Source organism: Mastomys coucha, unplaced genomic scaffold (genome assembly GCF_008632895.1).
Source record: "Mastomys coucha isolate ucsf_1 unplaced genomic scaffold, UCSF_Mcou_1 pScaffold7, whole genome shotgun sequence".
NCBI lineage: Eukaryota > Metazoa > Chordata > Mammalia > Rodentia > Muridae > Mastomys > Mastomys coucha.
This window is the reverse complement of record NW_022196913.1, coordinates 7,559,306-7,576,560: the sequence shown is the minus strand read 5'-3', so window position 1 is coordinate 7,576,560 and position 17,255 is coordinate 7,559,306. Positions and strand designations below refer to the sequence as shown.

The 17,255-nt window shown below is 40.3% G+C and overlaps 1 protein-coding gene across 2 annotated transcripts in view; it reads right to left on the bottom strand.

The window, feature by feature from the left end:
* The window catches only part of Sfmbt2 (Scm like with four mbt domains 2), a 229,444-nt gene that overhangs the window by 38,599 nt on the left and 173,590 nt on the right, over positions 1-17,255 (bottom strand). For both annotated transcript variants that reach the window (XM_031358425.1, XM_031358426.1), the window contains 3 exons: positions 9,265-9,378; positions 4,183-4,225; positions 2,383-2,453 (listed from right to left, as the gene is read on the bottom strand). In XM_031358425.1, coding sequence (XP_031214285.1) covers positions 2,383-2,453; positions 4,183-4,225; positions 9,265-9,378 — 228 coding nt within the window. The remainder of the gene's footprint in view (positions 1-2,382; positions 2,454-4,182; positions 4,226-9,264; positions 9,379-17,255) is intronic.

Sequence of the window (17,255 nt, the reverse complement as noted above, 5' to 3'; positions counted from 1 at the left end):
TAACATCAACACATTTTCAGATCTGTAATACTATCTTAAGATGCTGGTTAGTTTTCCCACTATGTAAATGAACACTTTTTCTGTGGGTTATATAGCATCTAAGACACAGAAAGAAACAGGCAACAGCAATGACAAACCAGGTATCATTACAGAGCTCAAGGACAAACACTGTCTACAGATATGATCCCTGCACGTCCTACCCAGCAACTCCCCTCCTTTCACATAGAGCAAAGGTTCTCGAGCTTCCTAATGCTGTGACCCTTTAGCACCCTTCATGCTGTGACCCTTCATGTGACCCTTCATGTTGTGATGAGCTCCCACCTATAAAACTGTTTGCATTGCTACTTCATAAGTGTAATTTTAGTACTGTTATGAATCTTAATGCAAATATCTGTGTTTTCCAATGGTCTTAAGTTGACCCCTGTGAAAGAGGATGTGATCCACAGGTTGAGAATCCAGTTCCTTAGAAGTATCCGTCTCACTGAATATGGTATTTATCATTCTCATAGAAGTTAATCAACTTTAATGTTGATCACGTGAATGTATGCAGCAAGTGATAGATACCTGGGACCTTCAAAAAACATTTCATGGGTAGTTTTCTGTCACATTTTGTTAGTTTGCTTAAGTTGTGCGGAGTTGCAAATCAATAAGCATATAGCAAATTTTGCCAACAAATTGAAAACTCTCTGTTTTCATGTGTATACATGATTCTGCCCTTTTATGGACATGCCGCAATTTAGTCATTTCTCTTAAAAACTCTTAGCTGTGGCTACTTTTTTAGAGTTTCCAGAAATGTTTTAAGGAATGCACCTTCAAAAGTTGGCTTCAACATATGGGCACGAGGGCTGCGTGAGGGCATACTGGAAGCTTCTCCATACACCTACATGTCTATAGAAGTAAAGCTGACCATACTGTTCCCCACAGTGATGACCCCACTGACATTCCCAACAGCATCATATTAGAACTGCTGTTGTTCCACATCCAGGCCAACTATGGATTGCTACACTTTTCCATATTGCCAATATGATGGAGTAAAAAACCCTCATATGGCTTGAACTCCAATCCTTTAAATTCATTCATCCAGCAGGGCATGTTGAGTCTCTAGCTCTATGGCCCAGACTAGTGTGGAATTCACAGCAATTCTGCTATGGGATCACAGGTGCTGGAATAACAGCTGTGCGCAACCACATCCAGTTTGGGTAAAATTTCTTGGTGTTTGTGAATGCAGAATAATGTCTCTCTTTGGGCTAAGGGCCCTACTCTCTGATGTGCTCTCTTAGCCAAGATTTGCCAGAGAAACAGTGAGATTCCTTCAGAAATATTACATTTGTTTGAAGGTAATTTAACAGTTCTGAAAGGTCTGCTTCTTGAACTTAATAGCCAGTAAATAGGGAGCAGGAATTTTATACTGAATGTAAAGAAAAAGAGTAATATTAGTGCAATAGACTATAAACTGGTGTGTTTTTCAAAAATAAAAACATTTTTAAGTTCTATACAAGAAGGAAGATAATTAACTTCACAAACTGAATTTACTTATAATTTTTTACTTATAATTTCTGGTAATATTACCCAGACCTTTAGTTAAATGTTCATCTAGTCTATTTATAAAATAGAGAGATTTCAGCTGTAACAGTTGATACAGACATATCTATCGTCACAGTTGATGGTCCAATGGTAGTTCACAGCTCTGTCTCACAAGGATGCAAGGCTTAATGTGTTGACGAATATATTGCTCACAATCAGACTTGGGTTTGCATGAGTAAATCAATAGTGAGTGGATATATGTAAGTCACTGGGGCAATGGGACAAATCGATAAACCAGACACAGTGGTACACACTTGGAATCCCAGTACTAGATAGGCTGAGGCATGAGGATTGAGAAGTCAAGACTAGCCTGGGCTACCTAGCAAGACCATGTCTCAAAAAGTCACGTGGAACTGTGTTAAAATAACAAGGGAGGAATGGTCAATACTAGTCCTCCATGTTTTCCTTTTTCTTCACTGTGGCCAGGGATGCAGGATGCTAATGTGGGTTACAGTGGTCAAATATCAAACAAGTTTTTTTCCTGAAGGTTACAAGACGGGTCTATAGGCCCTGACCAAAAACATGAAGTACAACTTTAGCTTCATAAAAGTTTTTTTAAAAAAATGTCTATTTGTGAATGTGTAGCATCAAAAGGAAGGAAGAAAGGAAGGAAGGAGGAGAGGGAGGGAGGGAAGAAGGAAGGAAGGAAGGAAAGAACGAAGGAAGGAAAAAAGGAAGGGAGGGAGGGAGGAAGGAAAACGGGCTCAAAGTTGAGAAGCAGGAACTACAGCCTCACACACATCTGCAGTCACAATGACACAGTGGAAAGAGATGGCATCCTTCATTAGGCATACTTACCTGGACTCTCCATCCGCGACAGCAAGCAAAGCTCATGAGGTATTTTCTCAACAGGCACTGGGGATAATAATCTGTGGATAAAGAAAATCAACTATTAAGGGCACAGGCTTAAGAAGAAAGGATTGGCACACTGCGGACTCTTCGTATTTAAAATTAGTATGCCAGGAATTCAAGACAAAGCCATTACAAGGTAGGCCATTTGTACAAAAATAGCCCCAGTCAACTAAATAAGGAGGTTATTTTGGAAAACTGGTGTTCAAATCCATTTGATGACCCTAAAATGTCTAGGCACACAGGGCTCTGAGTGGCCATACTTGACCAATGAGTTTCCTCTGAACTTAGTTAGAATAATGTCTTCAATTACATTCTAGATACAATTCACAACTGATTAATATCAGATTTCTCCACTGCAACTGTCTAATTAAAACAACTTTCAGGTTACTTTGGACATCTTTAATCTATGCCTTTGTGGGACATAGATATACTAAAAAGATGACTCAAGAGGAAAGAACTATAAACTGGTGATTGTTGAAACTTTAATTCTGGCTTGTTCTTTTAGAGTTTAGGTAAAAAGTACATAGATAAATCTAATTTTTTTAAGTGTGGTATAAGGAGAATATGGGAAATCTGGGGCTCACAAGGATTTACCTGGGGTAGCTGCATAGCAACTGCAATTTTTGAAAATTGACCTAAATGTCAAATAAACCATCAACAGATATCTTAAGATGGGGGAGGGCTGCAACCTCTGAAGCAGTGGATATTAGACTGTAGTTCCCTAAGCCTACAGAACTGGCTGGAATATGTAGGAGTACAGATTCTCTGATTAAACCCTAGATATCCTAAACCAGAAACCGTGAGTGTGGGGCCCAGCAATCTGTGTGAGGTGTGACAATCATTAATCCGTGAACTGCAAGTTAGGACTCATTAGCAAGAGCTTGATGCTGATCTATCTACATCATGTTACATAGATAAACTGGAGCTAAGTCACAAGCTTGCCCCATGGCGTTCAGTGATGACTGTATATAAAACACCACAAGTCATTATCCCCATTCGGTGATTGCTACAAGTATCTGTTTCATTTCTTTTAGTTAAATTTAAGCCTGAATACATGCAAAGGTGCTGTTTTCAGTTAGCTTTATTACCATATGTTTTTGTTTCCTTAAGAAAACACAATCCCTTCAGATGGAAGGAACATTTGGATGCGTTTTAAATATTTTATAATGCAGAAAAGGCTCACCAGAAGTTCCAACTTTTCAAACACATCCCGCCTGCATGTACAACAAGTTACCCTAAAACCTCCATCCCCCCACCAAACCGCAACCTGAATCCACATCAAAATGGAAAACCAACATTTTTTTTTACACTTGAAACCAAATTTGATATTTAAAAAAGAACCTCAATAGTTATTGTTTTTAAATGGGAATGTTAAATATGAAGAATGAAAGCCACTTCTCAAGTTCAGCCAGATGGGTGTCTGGGGACCTGGATGGCATTGAGGACTTTTGCTTCCAGGTGTTCAGGGTCATCAAAACAGGTCACCCATCTGTAAACTACACTTGTTACTCAGGGACACAGAGAATCAGTACCAGAGGCAGTCATGTCCATCCATGTGAAATTAAAAATGAGAAATAACTATGGGGGCTGTAGAAGGCTCTGAATTTTGCATAACTGCATGAGGAGGAACAGCTGTCCCACAGCTGGTAAGCTGCTTGCTAGCTGATGCCCCAAGGAAACCACTCAGGGCTTTTGTAGCTAACCATGCACTTAACGAGAAGAAAAGGAAGTGGGGGAAATACATACTGTTTTTCTGTCTCTACAAGGACAGCCTTTCTTTTGCTTCTTGCTGTAAAACAGGAAAAGAAGAAGAAGAGGACACTGTTAGTGAATTTAATTCTTTTTAAACAGCTTAGTGTAAAAGTATAACCTGTTGGACTTATTTAGAGGTAGGGGTCTTATGCATCCTAGAACTGAATCTGTAGCTGAAGGCAACCTTGCATGTCTGATCCTCCAAGATCTTCCTTCAGAGTGTTGGGACTGCATGTGTGTACCGCCAGGCCCAGCCTAAGTAGTTCTGGGCCTGAGCCCAGACTTTCAGGGATGCTAAGCAGGTGGAGTAAGTAGCTGTGTATACACCCTCTCATCAGACCTGCTTCCTCAGCCCCTCATTACTTCTGAATAGGACAGGGATCATTTTTCCTTTTTCTTATTAGATATTTTCTTTATTTACATTTCAAATGATATCTTCTTTCCTGGTTTCCCTCCAAAAAATAAAACAAAACAAAACTGTTCCCTGTCCCCTCTCCCTGCTCACCAACCCACCCCTCCTGCTTCCTGGCCCTGACATTCCTACACTGGAGCACAGAACCTTCACCAAGGGCCTCTCCTCCCATTGATACCCGACTAGGCCATTCTCTGTTATACATATGCAGCTGGAGCCATGAGTCCCTCCATGTGTACTTTTTGGTTGGTGGTTTAGTCCCTGGGAGCTCTGAGGGCACTAGTTAGTCCATATTGTTGTTCTTCCTAAGGGGCTGCAAACCCCTTCAGCTCCTTGGGTCCTTTCTCTAGCTCCTTCATTGGGGACCCTGTGCTCAGTCCAATGGATGGCTGTGAGCCTCTACTTCTGTATTAGTCGGGTACTGTCAGAGCCTCTCAGGAGATAGCTATATCAGGCTCCTGTCAGCCAGCACTTGCTGGGGTGACAGGGATCATTTTAATATGTCTTTTAAGCCACTAAATAATGAAGATAGTCTTTATGGAAAAGTCATAATTATAATTTTTTAATTAAGATGAATCCTTGTGTCCATTCTTAAAACTAAAAAGCTGTTAAAGTCAAATGACAAATATACATAGTATATTTGTCCTAGCATAAAATAGATATGATTTTATGAAAAAAAATGTAAGTACATCTATATAATCTTATCACTACACTAGCTATTTTAAAGCTTTAAAGGGTACTTTTTAATAAGGAAGATAAAGAGAACACACATACACTGCACATAAAATAAATTGTTGCAAACTCCTCAGAAATTCTGATAAAGTGAAATATACCGCTAAAGACATCTCCAAGTCAGCCTCAATGTAAGGGAATAGACAGCTAGCAATAAAACCAGCAAATAACAAAAGGGAGATGAGAAAACTCTCTGTAATATCTTTAAAGATTTGTTTTATTTTTAACTATACAAGTGTGTCTAAGTGTGGCTATGTGTATGTGAGTCCAGCCAGGGTTGTCCGATCCCTTGGAGCTGGAGGCCCAGGTGTTTTGAGCTGCATGATGTGGGTCCTGGGTATCAATCAGGGTCTCTGCAAGAGCAGTATAGATTTGTGACAGCTGAGCATCTACCCAATTCCAATTCTTGGGTTCATTTCTTAAGCACACATTGTTCTGTAAGAGGCAAACCTGAACTATTCTCCTACCAAACGCTAATAGCTGTAGAAGTTTGATTAGCACAGACAAGTGCTAAACTGGGAACCGTGGCGCACTCCTTCAATCCCAGAACTCGGGAGGCAGAGGCAGGTGGATCTCTGTGAGCTTGAGCCCAGCCTGGTCTACAGAGTGAGATTCAGAACAGTCAAAGCTATATATTGAGACTGTCTTGGGGGAAAATGCTAATGTTAGAAGATACAGAGTTATCTGAGTCAAGATTGGTAACAGACAAACCTGTAGTCTATCTTTTTATCCAGGTGATAAGCATTTATTAGAAATAAATACTAACAGAGGAGCTGGAGACATGGTCACTCACATGTATGCATATGAGTGCATATCCACATGTAGATGCATAGATATATGCACAAAATTAAAATAAATCTTGAAGAAGACTTAATGTAAAAATTGATGTGAGGAAAACTCAATAGACTGTCACTTATAATTAGTTACTGCGAAAGCATAAATTTTCATAGGTTCCAATATGGAAAAAAAAAGGTGTCCAACAGCTTGTGTTGGTTGTGCAGTGCCATGGTAAGAAACTGAGTATGGCAGGCTTGAAATCAAAATGCAAAAATGAGAAAGTGCTAGTACACTTGCATCAAGGTTTGGTGCACCGGGTTCTCAATAGCTAAGATGTGGAGGCATCCGAGCTGCTCATCTACAGGGGAGCAGATAAGGAATGTGTGGCATAGAAACCAAATGGAATTTTTTTCCAGCCATAGAGAAGAATAAATTTGTTGTTTTCAGAAAGATGTGTGCAACTGGATATGGTCATATTAAGTGAATGAAGCTCATTTTCAGAAGACAATGCCATTTGTTTTCTCTCATTTGTAGCTTACAGATTTTATAGTTACAGGAAACTATGTATGCATATATCAAAGGAACTAGGGAAACAAACAGAGCAATGGGAAGGCAAGGCAGAAATGAAAGGAAGATAGGATAGAGAAGCAAGAAACTCAACACACCGTACATATATGCATGAAAGTCTGAACAAGAACATGCACACTAAGGGCTTGACTATGCCCCCAAATTAGTAAGGACTTCTAACTTCTAAGTGATGGCTACAGTTATCAGAACCTTATTATACTAAATTTAAGAAACAAAACACTTCATTCACTTTAACCAACATGTGATTTCCTCTCCAGAGGAACTGGAAGAGTTTGCAGTTTCTCCTGTCTGTAGGGAGGAAGGAGGGGAAGGGTGTGTGGCAAGAGGCTCTGTCTAAGGGATAGTAAAAACAAGGCTGTAAGGGATCCTAGGGAAGACACCATGCGGTCCACACGATCTAGTTAGTCATATCCAAAAACTCGAGTGTGGAATAATTATTATGACCTCAGGAACACTCTTCCCATCACCTATTTACAAGGAGGTGGAGTTTTAACCTGTTAAGCCAACATAGCCACCAGTCAGGAATAAGAGAAGTTCTAGACTTCTCCAAATGAATGCCAAGGACACTCTTAAATCTGTAGGCATCAAAGATGTGAAAACACCTCCGAAGGAACTTTGTTTACAGCAGAGTCCTGATGCCTAAAGTAAAGTACAGAACAGGGTGCTGGGAGGAATTAAGGCAGACCCAAAACCTCTCTAAGGGTAACACTAGAAATACCATCTCTTTAAAAAGCTTTTAGAAAAACTGTCTGTGGAGAGAGGGAGAGGGAGAGGGAGAGGGAGAGGGAGAGGGAGAGGGAGAGGGAGAGTTAGTTCCAATATGTGGAAGTGAGAGGACTATGTTAAGTTAATTCTTATTTCTATTTATCTTATTGAGATAGGGTCTCCTCTTCACTACTACTACTAACACCATGCTGCTGGTCTGTGAACTCCTGAGTATTCCCGTCTCCACCTCCCACTTCATCACAGAAACACTGGGATTACAAGCTTACACCACTGAGTCTGGCTTTCCAAAGGTTCTGGGATCTTAACTCGGGTCTTCATGCTTGCAAGGAAGTGCTTCACCCACTGAGCCCTCTCTCTTAGCTCAAATATCAATCATCTCTTTAACAAAACATGAAGCCTGTTGTCTTTAAGGGCTCATACTGCTTAAACAGTATCTTGGCTGTAGATTAAGGAGAAATAAATGGAAAGATGCACTCGGTCTGAAGATTGTTAAGCCTCGGAATTTCCAAGGCAAGTTTCCTACAGTGTCATGGTGTGTGGTTGCTTTATGTATATGGATATGATGTGTTGTAATTTAACTACATAACATGATGTAAGCAGGTTAGTAACAGAGCTTTGTTCAAATCTGAACTTGCAGGCATGGATGCTCTTTGCATGCTTCGTGTAAGGAGCTTATGGAAACCGAGGTTGCTAAGTCTCTACCCCCAAGTTATCTAATTCAAGATATCTGGTCATGGATTGAGAACCTGTTATATTGGTACATTAGCAGAAATGATATAATTTGGTATTGGGGGCATCAAAAAATGAGGTCATATACTGTTAAATTTAAACATTGCTTAGTTACTGTTAGAAGTTGATGCTAAGAGCATTTAGGTCAATAAATTGCTAAAATCATGTTGGTTACTTGCTTTTTGTTTGGGGGATATGTGTGTGCTACCAGAACACATGAGCAGGTGTAGGCCACAGCGAAATATCAAGTGCTTTCCTCTCTTCCTCCCCACATTTTGTTTTATGTCAGCATCTCTCCCTGAACCTGAAGCTTGCCCGTACCACTAGGCTGGCTGACTGGCCAGCAAGCTCTTGGGATCTACCCATCTCTGAGTCCTAATGCTGGAGTTATAGACAAGTAGAGGCATGCCTAGCCTCTTACCCGGGTGTGGGGAGTTTAGTCCTTATACATGCACAGCAATAGTCACCTACTGAGCTGATTCTCTGGCCCTATTCATTCTTTTAGGGAACACTACTAGAGTTCTCCATAAAATAATAATAGCCAGGTGGTGGTGGCGCACACCTTTAATCCCAGCACTTGGGAGGCAGAGGCAGGCGGATTTCTGAGTTCAAGGCCAGCCTGGTCTACAGAGTGAGTTCCAGGACAGCCAGAGCTACATAGAGAAACCCTGTCCCGAAAAACCAAAAGAAAAAAATAATAATAATAGAAAAATATGATGTCAGCCATGCCTCCAGTCCCAGCACTTGGGAGACAGAAGTCAGCAAATCTTTGGAAGTTAGAGCCCAGCCAGGAGCTACATAGCGAGACCCTTTCAAAAAACGGGAAAAAAGAAAACAATAACAACAACAACAACATCATGATGTCTAACCTAAGCTTTCCCAATCAAAATAATGGATTGCACTGTGATTGCCCCCTTACTGTCACCTAGAAGGATGTCCAAATGTCCATCTGATATCAGCATTTAAGGAACAACTGAGATACCAATACAGGCATTCCTCAGAACACTTGAAACCCTTAGTGTTACAACCTCCCATAGCCAACAGTCCATTTAGTCACTGTGACTATGCACACAAGGGCTTTATCAAATCTCTGTCCACTGGGAAACACTTACAGGATGCTTTGTATGGTGTGGTCAAAGGGTAAGAATTTGCTTCGCACCAGCCCACAGGGAAGATGTCCATGGAATCCATATCCACAATGACTTCTGGCATTGGGGTCTCCAGACCTGCGTGCCAAGAAACCGAAATGATGGGTATCAGAAAGAAACACACACACAATACAAGACAACATCCCTAAGACCAAGAAATACATTCCTGGGAATGTTTTACAAATTGATAACAGTATAGGGGATGGATTATAACATCTGTAGTCTTACAATGGGTACAAATTCTTTAGAGAATCTAAGATAGTTCAAATAAAATAGAAGTTTGGAGAAAACATATACATATACATAAAAATGAGGAGGAAGAGGATGCTAGGAAAAACTGGATCAGAGCCAGATATGTTCGGAAAGGGACCAGATGTTCCCTTTCCTAAGAGTAGCTGTGAAACTAAAGACATGCAGTACAGCTTGTAAACCACTATGGGAGAATTCGTTCCACACCAAGCAAAGAGTAACTGTTAACTAAATAAAAGCAAACATCCTAGCCAAAAGCTACAACCTCAGGGAATCTCCCACTTAGGAACTGAGAGATAAGGCGGTCCCCTGAGAGGATGTACTTGCCTCTCAGCCTTGACTGCAGTGGCTCATTTTTGTGCTTGTGCATGTATGTGTATGTGTCTGTGTACGTGGAGTTGCATATATGTGCAGGTATGAGTGCACTTCTGTGTGGAAGCTAGAGGTCAACCTCCTGGGTCATTCCTCCACCACATGCACCTTAGTTTTTGAGATAGGATCTATGACCCTAAGATCCTAAGTAGGCTAGGCTGTCCAGCCAGTAAGACTCAACTCAGGGACCCAATTGTCTCTGCTTCGCCATACACACATACGGCAACACTCAGGTTCTTTTCTGGGGATGGAACAAAGATTTTTGCGCCTTTGTGGCAAATCCCTTACCAACTGACCCACCACCCAGACCCTAGACTCATTCATTTTCGGCTCGGTTTGACCTGCAGATGCTATGTCACACAAAACACTTTTCTGTAAGGAAATCTTCTTTTATTCATGAAAAACATCTAACACCACATCCTGTTTCCTAATTGCAACTGTGCCCTGTGGCAAGCCATCATCACAGCTGGGAAATGTTGAGAAAAGATGAGAAACCTGCAATGGGGGCTGAAGCATTGAGCACCTTGGGCTACAGAGAGAACAAAGTTGGACTGTGCCCCACTACTTAGCAGAAGGAAATTCTACAAGGAACCAATAGTTCTCAACAAAACATAACAACATTTCAATGGACAAATTCTCAAACCAAGAACCCAAAGAAAAGATAAGCGGTCTCCTAAGAGCCGGCGACTATGAATCTACTTAGCTTCGCTGTCTTCACTGATATTTAAGATAAAAATATCCCTGTGCCCTCATCAAATATCTACCTTATCACACAGCACCTACAGAACCTTAAATCAGATTCTCCCCTGACCTGCCTTCCTGAAATGTCAAGAAGCTAAACACCAAACACAAAGACGTCCCAACTGCACCATGACCTCCATGACTGACGAGCTCGAGCTCCTCCTTCTCCAACCTTAGGAAGGAGATATTGTGAAAACTGAACGTGAACCAAGTGAAAGCTCTTCATTGACGCCTAAGCCAATGGACTGGTGAATATTGAACACTTTGGAGGGAGATGGATCAGACAATAAAGAGCTCGCTTTGCAAGCACAAAGACCAAATCCTATGTTTGTGTGCTTGTTGTTTTTGCTTGGCTTTGTTTTTAAACCAGACAGGGTGACTCATGTTTGTAATCTGAGTTTGGGGGAGGCAGAAATAGGCAGATCCCTGAGCTCCAGGCCAATGAGAGACTCTGTCTCAAAGATCAGGCTGAATAGAACCTGAGGAACGATAGTCAAATGTGTCCTCTGGCCTCTGTATGCACAGGGACACACACGCACCTGAACACATGAACACATACACACACACACACACACACACACACATACAAACACAAACTTTTTTCCAAGTAGCTTTCCCAGTATCTTCCTCTGGACCAGACTCTCTTCATACTGAAGTGCTCATGAATCCTAGAGGTCTAGCCAAAAAGGGTCTCTCTTCATACTGAAGTGCTCATGAATCCTAGAGGTCTAGCCAAAAGGGTCTCTCTTCATACTCAAGTGCTCATGAATCCTAGAGGTCTAGCCAAAAAGGGTCTTGAGCATGTTTCGGGAAGCACAAAATCATTTTCTCTACTCTGGGGTCATAAAAATAGTATTTGTTTCTTGGTGTCTCACCCATTTCCCCACAGGTTAAATTTACCCACCACAAACATCTTCACTTTTAGATTGTGTTTAGCCATAACTAAGATTTTCAAGGTTATTAAAAGAAATACTTCCAAAGGACTCACAGAATGAACTTGACTGCCCCCCTCAATTGTTCTGTTGACTTAAGCATATACCATATTAATGCTTGATTATATACACGTCTGTATAATGTATACATTAATGTGTTGATACGGCTGCCTTCCCCATGCTTTAAGGTTCTTTCAACATGGCTCCCACCCAAGTAAACAAACATGAGCTAAGAGGTGTTAACTACTTTTTTCCCCTCAAGAAACTTAGATTCTTGCTTTCTTTCCACCCCAAATCTTGCCTCTGAAGACATGTTTGAAATAAGACAGGATGGAAATGTGGGTTATCCTGGCCGGAAAGCTGGATTGGGAAGTCAGAGTGTATATCCTGTAAACCTGAGGGCCTAAGTTTGGTTCCTTGGCACCCACATAAGAAGCTGAGTATAGTTGTGCATAAAGTTAACTCAAGCAGTGCATAGGGGTGGGGAGACGTGGATCTTAACAGCTTCCTGGCCAGGCAGCCAGGTCAAAATGGCAGGTTTCAGATACTGTGAAGGAACTCAAGATACTGGGAAGATATTCAAGGAAATAAAGAGAGAACAAGCAGAGGAAGGCACCTGCAGTTCCTCAATGGCTTCTGCATGGGGACACACAGGCTGCGAAGAAGATAAGCGGAAGTAAGCTGGATTCTGTACATATCCCACACATATATATATACATATATATATATATGTAGTATATGTATATATATTACATATGTAGTATATGTATATATACTACACCAAGGGAGGAGGGAGAGAAGGAGAGAGGAAGGAAGGAGGTCAGGGAGAGATGGAGGGAGGCAATGTCAGTATCAGCCGCACTCTCCTGACGCCAATCTTATAAACTCCATTCTGGATGGTGAGTAGCAATTTTATATTTCTTTATATCAACCTTATCAATTGCTGTGAGTAGCATAAGTCTAGATATATCTGGCAAGGTTCCAGATAACATTTTAAGGAAAAGCTAATATTTCCAAGACTGGAGTTCTAGCAGCTTAGAAAATGTTGCATGTGATCCAAGACTCCTGGGATTATAGAAACAAAGCTAGAGGTTTCTCCAAAGAGTCAATGCCATATCTATCACTTAATATGTAAGCAAAATGTGCCATATAAAATTCTTGAAGCATTAATAAAATACTTACAAAAGAAAAAGAAAAGCACTTTTAGACAGGACCACACTCACGCTCTGCCTTTGTCTAAGCTGAGACCCATCGATACTGCTTGGCTTATTCATGCTAATCTAGAAGGGTCATCTCAAAACCCATCAGGAAGCAATAGATTCCCTCCATGGGAGTAGGGTATATCAAGTGATGGAACATTCTGCAGCTATTAAATAATGACTGCAATGATCCCCAACATGTATTGTGAGGTAAGAAAAGACAAGGTACAGAACCATGACTATAACACACAGGATGATCTGTTGTCAAGGGGTGAGGAGATGTGTGTGTGCGTGTGTGTATGCGTGTGCGTGCATGTGTCGCACTGCGAAATACTAATGGTGGTATCCTACAAGAAAAGAGTAAAATGCATAGGAGGAGGGAATCCAAGAGCCAGAGTGAGAATCTAACCCAAGATAGCCTGTGCGTTTTCTACTTCTGTATATTCTCTACTTTACAAATGCAGCCTCCACAGCTCCTGGAATAACAGGCTCACAGCACAGCCAATCAGGAAGTAAGGATTTTGTGTATAAACACTGGGTTGTCATTAAGGTCAAATTAACATTCAAGTTAACATACCAAAAAAAAAAATACAATGAAACCATTGCTAAAAGAACACAAAGGTAGGGTACTTTACATTTTGAGAAACTGATACGTTTATCACTGGACATGTGGGATAAACACCAGTGTGTCTCCATTGAAATAAAGTTGTACAGGTGGACCATCCCTAAACAAAGTTCCTCAAGTGGAAGATGATGTAAAATGTGAAACTTTCTGAGTGCCATTATAACTCATCATAAAGAAAAGAATCCGGCATGAAATTTGGTTATTTGTGCAATCTATTAAAGATAATACATTAAATTAGTTTTAGGCTCCCGGTGTGTGTGTGTGTGTGTGTGTGTGTGAGAGAGAGAGAGAGAGAGAGAGAGAGAGAGAGAGAAAGAGAGAGAAAGACATAGAGACAGAGAGACAAAGATAGAGAGATAGAGAGAGAGATACAGACAGACAGAGAGAGAAATAGAGACAGAGAGGGGGAGAAAGAGAAAGAGAGACAGAGAGACAGACAGAGAGACAGACAGAGAGACAAAGAGAGAGAGAGAGAAAAAGAGAGAGACAAAGAGACAGAGAGACAAAGAGAGAGAGATAGAGACAGACAGAGAGGGGGTGGAGAAAGAGAGAGAGAGAGACAAAGACAGAGTTAGGTGATGGAATTTCTGGCTTGGATATGGATCCCATGTACAAGCAACTATTCAAAAACACTTAAGTCTGCACTCTGTGTTTTGGATAAGAGACAGGAAACTTGTATCTCATAAAATATCCAAAAAAAAAAAAAAAAAGGATTCTGGGGAAGTGGATAGCACAAGAGAAGCCAAGGAAGACAGTGTAACAAAATGACCCCACTTAAGAACAACAGAGCCAGGAAAACAAGTGAAACACCAGGCCATATCTGCTGCACAAGAAAGTGATCAGGGATCGGGTTCAGTCATTGATGAGAAGAGGGACCGATGAGCTCGTGGTCCAGCTCACAGCTGCCTACTAGACACATCAGAAGTGAAAGTACTGTCCACGGATAGTGTTCAGAGCTACACAGAGGATTGCCTTCATTAGAATAACGAGATGAGAAAAACAGTACAGCACCCATGCCCAGACACTAAGGCCTGCTATAATGCATCTCCCTTCCTGTCAGTGGTTTATAAGAATTAGAATCTTTTCCCAGTGTGAACTAAAAATATTACATTAATCTCATATACTTTATTCATTGAACTCTTCTTAACAAAAGACCTTCTAAGAGATACTTAAAGAATGATCTGGCTTCCTAGGGAGTCAAATATTAACTAGAAAGGATCATTTTAATTACCTAAAATGGTCAATCAGTCATGCACTGAGAAGACTTCAAACTGATTTAATGCATTAAAATAACTAATAAAATTGTTATAAAGTCTTTTGTAAATTTAAAGTGTCAGATAAATGGCCTGTAATCAGAATAATCATTATCTTATAAAGTAATTTAATAGCCACAAAGTGACCATAATGAAGCTCTACCATTCTATCCTAAGGACTGAGGACAGAGATGCTATCTATAGATAAAACTATAATTTGAAGAGAAATTGGTGCCACTGAGTTGTCACTTTAGAAGGTGACAACTTTTAAAGGATCTCTAAGCACAAAGTCCAAACAAAACAAAATAAGTAAAATTCAAGCAAAACCAAGATGGCCTAAAGTTTAATATATGCTGTGTGTATTTGTGTATACACGCCTGCATGTGCACATACACATATGTAAGCACACATAGAGGCCAGAGGACACTGTTGGGTGTCTTACTTAATCACCATCCACCTTACTTTTTGAGACAGGGTCTCCCTGGTGAATCTGGAGCTCAGCAATGCATATTGGCTTGCTGGCCAGTGCATCCCTGGGATCCACGTTATCACTGCCTTCTCAGTACTGACAGCGCACATGCAACAGTTTTTCACATGAGCATACGGAATCCAAATTCAGAGCCTCACATCTCCACAGCAAATATCAATTGAATAATGAAAAAGGGGCATGATTTTGACTATTGACTCTATAGAACACTCAAGAGTCATTGGGAAATACTCAACCAATAGTTTAAAAGCACTTTTTAAAAATATAAATTAGGTTTGAAAGATGTATACCTTTTTCCTTAATTTTTGTTTCTTAGTTTTCATTATTACACAAAATAATGTAAATGTAAAAAAAAAAAAAAAACACTGGACATGAGATAGGGTTTTGTTTGTTTGAAGTTTAGATAGAGATTTTTTTCCTATAAAACCCAAAATTTCTATCTTGAGAAAATCAGGAGGGGAAAGGGTATGGTCAAAAATGTTAAGTATGCGTTAAATGCTACTCATCTCTCTCTTCCAAGAAGCAGAAAGCTGCAGCGTCTAGTGAATTAAGCACCGGAAAATGTCAAGAGCAAGGAAAATGAACCCTGGGTAGATCTTAATGGCTTCTCTGGTTTCCCCAGCTATAAAAATCAGGACACTCGTACTGCTGTTTGTGTTAGGTAATTAACAGCTGCAAAGCATACTGAAAGGAGAAACTGCTAAATAAATAATGACTGCACAGAATCTCAAGCATAGTGTGCTAAATAAGAAAGAGGAAGCACAGGCTTCTAAAGTCTCTGTTTTGCAGCTAATGCAAAAGGAACATCAGTCTCACTAATGTAGTTCAGTAGATGTAGAGAGAAGTGAGATATAAAAAGTCACTGGAGTGATCTCGTGGTGCCAAGAGCAAGAGCAACTGAGTCTACAAGTAGTACTAAGCCAAAGGTGTCCCCTTTGTAAGAGCAAAGGCGTCACCATTTTGCCCATCACTTTGTTTTGAAATAGAGCCGTATACTAGGAATCCATAAAGCAAAACCATTCTCAGAATCACTTACTTCAGATGTATTTTGACACCTGACCTACAGCAAGGTTTACACTATTTTCTAAAGATGATCAAGTCTCACATTTTCCAATATACTCAACTATGTTTATGAGACTAAAATTAGTTAAGAACCTGCCATGAAGTGTTCAGGCTTGCAGAGGAAATGAGGATCACATCATCTTAGTGCCAAGTCTACCCCCTTTCTTCTACATGTTCCTTTTCAACAATGCACTGCTTTAAAGGAGAACGCGCCTCATAAGTTCATGGTCCCCAGATGGTAGAACTATTTGGAAAGGATTAGGAGGTGTGGCCTTGTTGGAGGAAGTGTGTCACTGGGAGCAGGCTTTGAGGTTTCAAAAAACTGTTGCTATTCCCAGTGTTCCCTCAAGGTTGTGAGTCAAGATGAAGTCTCTGCTGTTTCTGCTGCTGTCTTAACTTCACTCTCATGGATTCTAACCCCCTGAAGTCACATGCCCAATTTAATGCTTTCTTTTTATATTTTCTTGGTCATGGTATTTTATCCAAGTGATAGAAAAGTAACTAAGTTAAATAGTGACAGGCACATGCCATAAGATGTAGACTTTGCACATACCCAGAAATCTAGACATTTTTTTGTAGCCTAATCAATTTTTATTCTTTCAAATATGCATCAAACATCTGAATTCTCTCATTATGTTATGAAAAGATAGGTAAAAACCTTAGATACAATCTATTTTAATAATTTCTAAACCAAAATGCAACACATAAATACACAATGTTCTGGGTAGTGGTGGCACACACCTTTAATCCCAGCACTTGGGAGGCAGAGGCAGGTGGATTTCTGAGTTCGAGGCCCGCCTGGTCTATAGAGTGAGTTCCAGGAGAGCTGTGGCTACACAGAAAAACCCTGTCTCGAAAAACAAAACAAAACAAAACAAACAAACAAACAAAAAACAAAAAACCCCACAATGTTCTACCTAAACCTAAAATGTTTTAGTCACAAAATACATTACTCTGAGTGTTTTGTATATTCTAAAATAAACTGTATCTGTAAAGAACTGCCTCAGCATCGTTGGGAGTAAAAAAAAAAAAAAA